At 35.6% G+C, this 10,832-nt stretch overlaps 1 protein-coding gene and 1 pseudogene across 1 annotated transcript; one reads left to right on the top strand and one right to left on the bottom strand.

The window, feature by feature from the left end:
- Positions 1–5,876: 5,876 nt before the first annotated feature.
- On the top strand, positions 5,877–8,322 carry LOC120199979 (membrane-anchored ubiquitin-fold protein 1-like). The gene is made up of 5 exons (XM_039200932.1): positions 5,877–5,986; positions 6,260–6,585; positions 7,651–7,815; positions 7,955–8,045; positions 8,131–8,322. The coding sequence occupies exons 2-4, from the start codon at positions 6,453–6,455 to the stop codon at positions 8,008–8,010; spliced, it is 354 nt and encodes a 117-aa protein (XP_039056863.1). The 5' UTR covers positions 5,877–5,986; positions 6,260–6,452; the 3' UTR covers positions 8,011–8,045; positions 8,131–8,322.
- A 261-nt stretch (positions 8,323–8,583) lies between these two features.
- Positions 8,584–9,866, bottom strand: LOC120199957 (annotated as a pseudogene).
- Between the last annotated feature and the right edge of the window lie 966 nt (positions 9,867–10,832).

The following is a 10,832-nucleotide window of genomic DNA, read 5'->3' as shown; positions in this document are numbered from 1 at the left end:
ATAGGTAAATTTACAATGTAACCGGTATAAATATACCGGTTTTATGTTAAAATAGGTGAACACAATGTATCGACACATTTTAGATTTGTGTCGATACTTTTTGTCCAAAATGAATGCCAAAAGGGTTACACACATAAAGTGTCGATACATTTTGTAAAAAGTATCGATCCCAAAACCATCGAAACCGATAATTATAATGTAATAGGTAAATTTACAATGTAACCGGTATAAATGTACCGGTTTTATGAGAAAATAGGTGAACATAATATATCGACACGTTTTAGATTTGTGTCGATACTTGTAAATAACGCGTTTTTTCTTCCTTCATTATTTATATGTAACGCTATAAACCCTAAATCGATAAACCCTAAAGGCAATTCTCTTCTCTTCCTCATTGACGAATACCAACGTTCATAATAGTTACAATAAATTATTCATGTAAATTTCTTGATATTATGGTATTGATTTTCAGATTGGACATTTTTTTCCCTTCTTGTATTCGGTAGGTATGTTGTCAAAACCCTAATTTTTTAGAAAATCTTCAGAAAGAGGGGTTAGGTTTTAAAGTTTGCTGTTTGTGAATGGTTATAGGTTGCAAGTTCAATCTTTGTTCGCGAAGATGATGACCTTCAAATGGAGCCCTAGCGTATCAATATTGAAGAAAATCGAAAGCTACCACTAAGTATCAATGTATTCATGTAATGATTCTCGAAATGGTAATTGGATTAAAGTATTTAATCCAATTTAATTGATTCAAATCTCTACAGTCTTACTGAATGCGAAAGGATAAAGGAAGCTCATAATCATGTTGACAGCATAGCCAATAAAACCCCTTGCAGGGTCCAAATGGTAAGCTAGGAATTAGTAAGGCAAGCTTCTTTTGAGGGTTTATGGTTTAGAGCCCTCAAACGTAAAGAGTGCATGATTGAACATTACGTATAATAGTTGTATTCAGTTGTTGAAGAATTGTTCTTAATTTTATATAAGGATAGTTGTTATGATATACGTTCACATTTCGGGACCAATTAGTTAGATGCGTGAAGTAGCCTATATCCTCGAGGCAGAGCACAAGAAATCTGGCACTTAAAGATTTACCAAGAGCGGTAGCTTTTGCTCTGCATGAAGACCGAACCAAAAATCAACTTTGCAATTATACCTATCATGCTGAAGAGAACCTGCTGAATAATAGGATATGCACACAACTGCAAGCATTTTAAACCCTAAACCCAACTACTCACATGGAAAATCCTGACATCTTTGTTGTATAATTTTCCATGTGAGGAGTTGGGTTTAGCGTTTAAAATGCTTGCAGTTGTGTGCAAATCCTATTTTTCAACAGGTTCTCTTCAGCATGATAGGCATAATTGCAAAGTTGATTCTAGATTCGGGCTTCATGCAGAGCAAAAGCTACCGCTCTTGGTAAATCTTTAAGTGCCATATTTCTTGTGCTCTGCCTCGAGGATATAGGCTACTTCACGCATCTAACTAATTGGTCCCGAAACGTGAACGTATATCATAACAACTATCCTTATATAAAATTAAGAGCAATTCTTCAACAACTGAATACAACTATTATACATAATGTTCAACCATGCTCTCCTTACGTTGGAGGGTTCTAAACCCTAAACCCTCAAAAAAAAAGCTTAACTTACCAATTCCTAGCTTACCATTTGGACTCACAGGTTTTATTGGCTATGCAGTCAACATGATTAACTTGGATAATCCCAGTTACAGAACTGATTCCGGCCATGATTGCGGAGAAGCTTGCCTTACCATATCCTAGCTTACCATTTGGACTCCCAGGTTTTATTGGCTATGCAGTCAACATGATTAACCAGGATAATCCCAGTTACATAACTGATTCCAACCATTATTACGGGAGACTATAGTCTATAGATTATTTGTCATTTATGTGATGTTGTGGATGAAATATTAAACGGTCTCGTAAGCCACAATCAAAATAGACTAAGAGAGGAAATTTTGTTAATGCAGGGTTAATTTTGTATAAGTTACATACGATTTATAATTTTGTATGTGAATGTAATTATGTATGAGATGAAAAAAGTTAGCAATAGGTTGTTGTACATGTTTCTTATACACAATAGGAGTCATGTTAATACTTACGATATATGGAGATCGTTGTCATCACGTACGGGACTGAATGGCCATTCCATTCTGTCTTCGAAAAAATAAGTTGATGTAGGTTGTGTGCTTGTATTCAAACTGAGCTTGACTTGAGGACATGTTAGTTTGTTATGTCCCTCACCGTTGCAGTACCCACATCGCCTAATTTTCTTCTCGACCTTGTTCTTCGGTACTTCTTTTCGTTTGCGTTATTTTCGTTGAGGGTCGCAAACGTTGTTTACTACACTGCTATGGTTGACTGAATCATTCAAATCAAACGATTCTTCAAATTATTCTATTAGTCTTTTCATCTCATATCTTGCAGTTTTGAAAGACGCGTCTGTCTTTGATGCAATGTAGCATAACCTACTTGACGTTGAACGTAGAGCAGCGAACCTTGCCATTTGCATCACTTCTGGAGGCATATTCAAGTCAACATAATTGGGTGCAGAAGCCTTCGCATCCTTAGTCCACCTACTTTGAATCAAAGTCTCGGGAAAATATGTGTAATCCAAGTGCTTCAAAATGTGAAGTTGATGGCGACACGGAAGTCCAACAGTCTTAATTTTTTTTTTGCATGAGCAAATTAGGGTTTTCATATGAGAATCAAAACTAATTTCAAATGTCCTATTTTTTTCTTTGTACTTTGTCAAAATATAATGTTGACATTTATCTGATAAGGACTGAATCTCTTTCTCAATTCGGTACAATGTCTCCCGTTGAAGTTCATCATGGAACGCACAAAAAGATTCGCGAGTAAAAATCTCAGCAGCATGGCTTTCAAGTTCGACCAGTTTTGTGATCTGGAAGGGCTTCGTATGGGAACTTAAGCAATCCGCTTTCAACTCGTTCATACGCATCCTACTAATTCCATCTTTAATTGCACGAACAACATCTAAATATGTCTTCTTGTGTTTCAGTGCAATCGCTAGTAAAGCATTCATAGACTCGCACCTTTGTGTTGAACAAATATTGGCAAAGAAATGACCGGTTAGATATGCTTGTGCCCATACGTGCAAAATATTTCCCTTCTTAATCACCCATGGATGCTTTTTGACGTTGAATTCTGAAACAACTGAACGCCATTAAATATTGAATTCCTCGGTTGTCCACTAGAAAGCCATGCATTTTGAGAATGCTGCTGTAAATTTTGGGTCACCAATGTTAGCTTGTGCATTGCGAGAAAGATGCCAAGAACGTAATCTATGTTTAGCATAAGGGATAACAGATTTGATAGCCCTCTGCATTGCCCTATCCCCATCGGTGACAATTGAAATAGGCGATTTATTCATCATGGCTTCTAAAACATTCTGTAGCACCCACTCGAAAGATTGGGACGTCTCGTTAGCGATTATGGCAGTGGCAAACACAATTGTGTTATGGTGATGATTGACACCGACAATAGGCATAATTTGTCGACCATACAAATTATCTTTGTACGTTGTGTCGAACGTAATTACATCACCGAAGCATGTGTAATCTGATCTCGATGTAGAATCCGACCAAATAAGATTATGCAATGCCCATGATTCGTCTACCGAGTATGTCATAAAAAACCAGGGATCATCATGTTTCTTATAATCAAAGTAAGCAATAAGCGCATTCACATCCCCATCGACGATTTCCTTTGCTTTACCTATTTGAAATGTATTGTAGAGGTCTTTATGTGTAAATCCAACATTATGATAGCCCTCTGCCTGCTGCGTTAAATAGTTCATTACTTGTGATGTGCCAACACCGACCTCTTTCAATGTTGTTGCCTCATCGATATCAGCCTTACTTAAAGCTCTATTAGAACGCATAAATGGTGTCATAGCAGGTGTGCACAATGCATGATTATGTTTCTAATAAGACTTACTTATAACCCAGTGATCGTTTGTATTTGTTGCTGTAACTACGACTCTAGCCTTGCATCATGTTCTTGTGACTGTCGTATGAGCACGTTGGCGATCAACAGTATTGCCTTTTGATAATCGAAACCCTTATTTGGAACAACAAAATTCTTGTATCTTCATATTCCTTTCCACGTCAAGCCGTGTTGTTCCCTTACGTGCACTAAACTCATGTTCCCGTGCGAATCCCTTGTAAAAGTATCAAGCTTGATCACGTAAGAGAAGAGCTGACCAACTAATCTGTCAGATTCATCAACATTATGTACTTCATGGCATTCCTCGGTTGGCTTAACATTGTCTGCATCAGTATGATCCATGGCAAAAATTTTGTTGTACAAGTTCAGTGGTCCCGGAGTTGATGGAGATGTAAGTAAAGGTTCATTCAACATGTTTCAGTCGTGCTTTCAATAGGATGTGGTATTGGTAGTGGTAGTTGAAGGGTGGGTACAACATTAAATTCGCGTGACATATTTAGGTGTGTACAATAACTACCTAAATATGTGTCGATACATTTTCTAAAAGTATCGACCCAAAAAATATCGAAACCAATAATTATAATGTAATAGGTAAAATTAACAATGTAACCGGTATAAATATACCGGTTAATTAGAAAATAAGTCAACATAATGTATCGACACTTGTGTAATTTGTGTCGATACTTATTGTCCATAATGAATGCCCAAACGAGGTGTACGCATAAAGTGTCGATACAATTATTAAAAGTATCGATCCCAATAAAATCGAAACCGATAATTATAATGTAATATGTAAAATTTACAATGTAATCGGTATAAATATACCGGTTTTATGAGAAAATATGTCATCATAAAGTATCGACACTTATTAAATTTGTATTGATACATTTTGTCCATAATGAATGCCAAACGGGTGCACGCATAAAGTGTCGATACATTTATTAAAAGTATCGATCCCAAAAATCGAAACCGATAATTACAATGTGATAGGTAAATTTACAATGTACCGGATAGCAATATACCGATTTTATGAAAAAATAGGTCTAAATAATGTATCGACACTCTTTAAGTTTGTGTCGATACTTGTTTCCAGAATGAATACCTAACGAGGTGCACGCATAAAGTGTCAATACATTTAAAATTGTATCGATCCAAAAAACATCGAAACCGATAATTATAATGTAATAGGTAAATTTGCAATGTTACCGGTATAAATATACCGGGTTTACTTATAAAATAGGTCAATATAAGCGCTACCTATTACATAATATAAACACTACCTAATATGTTATTGTACTTGATAATATTTCTGGTTAAATGCTTATTTTATTATATAAGCGCTACCTATTATATTATATAAGCGCTACCTAATATGTTATTGTACTTAATAATATTTCCGGTTAAATGATATAACATAACCGATCTAAATTTTAACCGATCACACCGTTTTTTAACCGTTTTTTAGGCGCTGCACAGCAGAAGTTGTTGAGCATTCCATCTCTTATTTTTAAATATTTTTTTCATTTATAAGAAATGTAATACATAAAATGTTCAAAATGATGAAATTTAAAATTTTTAAAAATCAATAATCAAAATGAAAATGTAACGAAGGGACGGAAGGGTACACTAAAAAGTCATATAGTTTATGACCAAACTGAAAATAAAGTAATAGTTGAATGACTAAATATATAGTTAACCATTTTAAATTATTTATTTTACAGATAAAGGGGAAAGTGAAAATTTCCATAGCATAGGAGATTGGAAGAAGAAAAAAGATGGAAGCATTGACCATAGATTTAGATTTGGAAGACTTTGAAAACTCCAAAACAGCCTCTTCTTCTCTCTTCTGTATACTTTGATTTCTCTTTTGATTTCTTCTTCTTCTTCTCTTATTGTTGATTTTATCAAAGCCGCCCATTCAGTTTCTCCTTTTTCTTCTTCAAAGCTTGGCTTTTTCATCAAAAAGAAACCAACCGATATCAGTTTTTGGATAAAGTAAGATAACCCATTAAGCTTTTGTTCTTTTTTTTCTCTATTTATATGGTTTTTTGTGACCAATTTTTGGATTTCTTAGCAGATTTTATCAACTTAAAGACTTTAATTTGGAGATTTTCTGTTCTATTTTTATATTGGTGGATCTTTGCTTATTTAATGATTTTGTGTTCTTGGATTTACCTAATTTGTGTTGCTTGGGAACTTTTTCTGTATTTTTTTCCTTAAATAGATTGCCTGCGTATTTAATTCATTTTCTTCATTTTCTGATTTCAGTTCTGCAGAATTTCCAGATGAGAATTCTTGGAGGGTATTTGATTGTTGTAAATATAGGAAAATAAGTACCTCAGAAGAATCTTAGCGTCGTTGCAGTCTTCTAGATTGAGATTTTTTGTATAGATCTGAGGATAACTTCCAAGTAAAGATCTTGGGTAAGGTTTAGATTTTGGGATCTCTAAGGTTTCTGGAGATGGCTAGTGTTCAAGATCAATTGGAGGTCAAGTTTCGGTTGACCGATGGCTCCGATATCGGTCCAAAAACCTTTTCGGCCGCTACAAGTGTTGCAACTTTGAAGGAAAGTGTTATTGCTCAATGGCCTAAAGGTTAGTTAGTTAGGCAGGTGTCTGATGAAATGCAAATGTATTTATCAATCTTTCAGCTTTATTTCACTTGATAATTTGTTTTCGGTTTCGTGTTCATGAAAATTGCTTTTTGATGTTTTTGTGGTTTATTCATTTTGCTGGTTTGATTTTCAGATGAGTGAAACTATGCAAGAAAATAGAATCATTATTAGGACCCGAAATTCAATCCTCCATAGCAGAGTAGCTTAAATGCTTTGATCAGTAAATGGATTACAAATGCTTGTGTACTGTCACAAATATGAATAGAAACCAGTTCGGGCTTCTTCCTGTTAAAAGATTATTAGCTCTCAAATTCGTATTGGTCAAGGATTGTGGTGGACTACTACTGTTTCATATTTTCTTTTATGGATAAATGATAATTGTATTCATCCGAAGTAGGTTAGCACGCTACATTTAAACCAACATACTATAAAGGTTTTGGTTTGTTTCATATAAACTATGTTGAGTGATGCTCGTTTGAGGAGTTTTGTCAAACAATTTATAATTATGTTCCTAACTGAGATGATCTAGATTGAATTTTTAAGATTTATGCTTGTATATGGTTCGTATTAGTTTGATCTGCTTTCATCTCACCCACTCCGTCTCACTCTCTTGATTCTGTCTCTTATGTGCTTTGTATTTCTTATGTATGTGGTCCCCATATGTAAGTTTTACGGTTAGTTTTAATTATAAATTATAGTTATGTGGTTTGGCTAAAACCGTGGTTTTAGCAAAGTTCTGCAATCAGCCAAGAGGAAAATGGAAAACGCAGTGACCTACTTTTTAGTGAACAAAAAGAAAATGGAAAAAGGAATGGTGGTATACACACATTATGTCATATAAGATAACAAGGAACAGATTGCTTGTATTAGTTTTGGACTGCAGTCGTGGGGAAGTCTAGACTTTTCTTTCTGATTGAATAGCATTGGATTTCTCTCTTATGTTCTTTTATTATTCCTGTATATGACTTGACCTTTCTGTTATTTTATTTCGTTCCAACCATATTAACATTTTTCTGATCAATTATAGTTGTTTTAACTTGTGCAGAGAAGGAGAATGGTCCAAGGACAGTGAAGGATGTCAAGTTAATTAGTGCGGGGAAAATATTGGAGAACAACAAAACACTGGGGGAGTGTCAGAGCGCTCTTTGTGATGTACCGGGTGGAGTAACGACTATGCACGTTGTTGTTCAACCTCCTCCTTTGGAGAAAGGTACAATTAGTATTCGTTTAATTCCAAAAACTATAATCTGGCGCTTTTTCATAATAATTAATGATAATACTCCTTGCTCTGAAAACTGCAAGCCATTCGGTTCTGTGAAGTAACATGTTTATCTTTCTGTAATGTGCAGAAAAGAAAATAATAAATGAACCGGAACAGAACAAGTGTGTTTGTGTCATATTATAATTCGCAGCTTGAAGAGGGGATGGCATTATTTTCAGGTAGCTTTTGTTAATCTACGGTTCCTTTTCATTCTACCCTAGTCATTTGCTTTAAACTAAGTTGTGATTTCACAATTTTCTGCAGATAAAACAGTGACAGATCTGGTATAGAAAAAGAGTTTGTGGACATTAAATGTTTAGAATGTGTTGGTTTTCTGCTTTTCTACACCAAATTCATGTAGAGATGACCGTTCATCTATTTTGTTCACTTCATTGGTTTCACATTAATCAGACTCTGCTCTTGAGCAATTGAACCTCAGGTTTTACGTCCGAATTCTCGAACTTGTTTTTCCATGTTTTGAATTTGTCATCCCTTGTATAATATCATTTAGTGTTGAATGTGTATTTTGAGGATCTTTGGACGATCATATTCACATATTCAGATTTGAATAACTGTTGAATACGAATATTAATAAAACGATGAATTTATATTTGGCATTAATTCAAAAGAACTAATAAGAAAATGGGCAAGAACCCTAGGAGATAATCAAGACTAAACGTGCTTGTGAGTCGATCCAACAAAGGAATGGATGATCTAAACAACTACTACATGAATGGAGATGCCAATCAGCTATGCAACACACATATGAGCCATACATGATAAATGCACACAGTGCAGGTATTAGTTTCACACTCACCACTGAATCAGTGGATAATTGAAATAAGCAAAAATGGTTAGCTATAGCTTCTAACCTTTTTAGGAAACACTCGGTGAGGACTTTAGACGAAGTAGCAAAGTACTAGAGAGAAGACGCCGAGTTACAATGGTTGGTTTTCGGGTCCAGAGATAGTAAAGTCCATCTTGTCTCCCCTCTATCTATATCTGGTCCACCAGGAGATCAATCCACACATGAAATGTCAAACAAACTGCGAAGAACACGATACACATTTAGTCAGATATAGGCATATTTTGTCAGCTAAGAACTCGCATAAACTCCTAATAATAGATTATTAACCTACACCATATGCATTGCTCGTTATATAAATTCCTGTTGCATGATATTACCTGATTTGCATTCAATCACTCACTCCGATCCAGATGCCTCTTCAGAATCAGACAAGGGTAATAGGGTGCAGATGCTAAGCATATGTCCATTAAGACACACGTAATACTCGATGCAATCTTCATAGGCACCCAGCCTACAGCTTGCACTTTGCGGTATCATTTTAGCTTGCAGCATGTCCCACAACTTTGCCTTACAATAAGGGCACGCAGCTGTTGGATGAAGCTTTGCTGCCCTGTCAATCAACATCTTCCGAACCTTTGAAACCAAGAATGACTTGAAAACTCCTCGGAAAAATCCCACATCACCCTCTTCCCCTTGGTCCAGATGTTCACAGGGGTCGGAAAATTGTGGTAAAAGGAAGCTCTTGCCTTAAGTCCTTGAGATCCTGGTCCTGTAAACAAAATGGCCAGGTATTTGAACACTGCTGAACAAGCGACCGCCACTACAACCTGAACAATAGATAAGCAGTTTTCCAATTGCTCTCCAGTTCCCATCAACACTGTGACTTCCACTAGACTGCAGGTCAAGCATCATCTTTGGGGCCCTCGTTTTGCAGAATTCTTTCCACGGTACTCTCTTGGCAAGATCATCGAGCCATTTGCATACTAATGAAAGAGAGGCAAACAATTTCGGATTCCAGTTGAGTTGCTTGAAACACTAGGAAAATCACATCTTCACTTAGATGACCCTTTGTTCATTGACAACTAGGTGAGTGTATGCAACGACACTGCTTTGTCAGGATCTTTGTCCCCCCAAGCAAAAGAAACAATGATCCTATATCCTGGTTAAACAAAACATCATAATTACACACCATGTTTCTGTAGCTTAATATCGAGTTTATGAACCATAAAATTGGCAAAAACAGTCGGGGATGGAGATTAACAGCATATGAAAGAGCAAACAATGAATGACTTGAAAACTAACAGCTCAAAATCTAAATTAACAAATCAAGCAAAGAAGAGCTAAGGTTTCACTGCAAACTCATGTCTTAAAACACATTCTAGCCGGCTTATCTGGCAGCAATTCCCAGGAAACTCAGGGGAGTGGATCAACTGCTGGCTCTCAATTATAGTTTTAAGTGAAAATTATACTTTCCCATAAATAAAAAGGGAGATATCTGAGTATGATCCATAATCTGCAATATTTTGGATTGAATTACATTTTAGCTCGAAATTCTTTCGTTTTGTCGACTAAGAGACAGATACGATAACAACGTCCTAGAGAGCTCTCAGAGCTAGATTTCAACCATGGATGAATAAATATCTTATCTTAATTACATGCCGAATGTAGCTCTAAATCGGTGTTGGAGCCTCCAATAGAAGAAAGTAAATATGCTAGTTTGAGGTCCTATCAATGGGTGGGGAAACTTGAAACACAGATATGCGACGTACCATCTATGAAGTGGAGTGAATTTTAGGACAATAAATAGAATGAAGAATCACACTTTTATTAAATTAGACTTTCCATTTAAACATCAAAGTTCCTCATAATGCACAAACAATCAATGCATTTATTCATCTTTCCATATTAGCCAACACAGTCGTTTACATTACAGCATAGTTAACCTGATTCTCAAACTTGACTTAGAATCTTAGATAAAAAAAAGGTAATACCAAAGAATTTGATTTATTTGACAATTGCATGCTATTAAATTTATCAAAGCTCGGATCCCTTAAAAAAGAACTTTTTTAAAGTTAAAAAATGCATTCTACAAATTCTACTCAAATGCTTAATCCAAACAAAACCCACTCCACCTGTTCACTAAAATTTCAAAATCCAC

Source organism: Hibiscus syriacus, unplaced genomic scaffold (assembly GCF_006381635.1).
Source record: "Hibiscus syriacus cultivar Baekdansim isolate YM2019G1 unplaced genomic scaffold, ASM638163v2 tig00005856_pilon, whole genome shotgun sequence".
Lineage (NCBI taxonomy): Eukaryota > Viridiplantae > Streptophyta > Magnoliopsida > Malvales > Malvaceae > Hibiscus > Hibiscus syriacus.
This window is presented reverse-complemented; position numbering and strand designations above follow the sequence as displayed.

What these genes read in the sequence shown, in the direction of transcription:
- LOC120199979 (XM_039200932.1), top strand. Translation starts at nt 6,453, where the DNA reads ATGGCTAGTGTTCAAGATCAATTGGAGGTCAAGTTTCGGTTGACCGAT. An exon ending in TATTGCTCAATGGCCTAAAG is followed by an intron (nt 6,586 to 7,650) that starts GTTAGTTAGTTA and finishes TAACTTGTGCAG; the next exon opens with AGAAGGAGAATGGTCCAAGG. An exon ending in ACCTCCTCCTTTGGAGAAAG is followed by an intron (nt 7,816 to 7,954) that starts GTACAATTAGTA and finishes TGTAATGTGCAG; the next exon opens with AAAAGAAAATAATAAATGAA.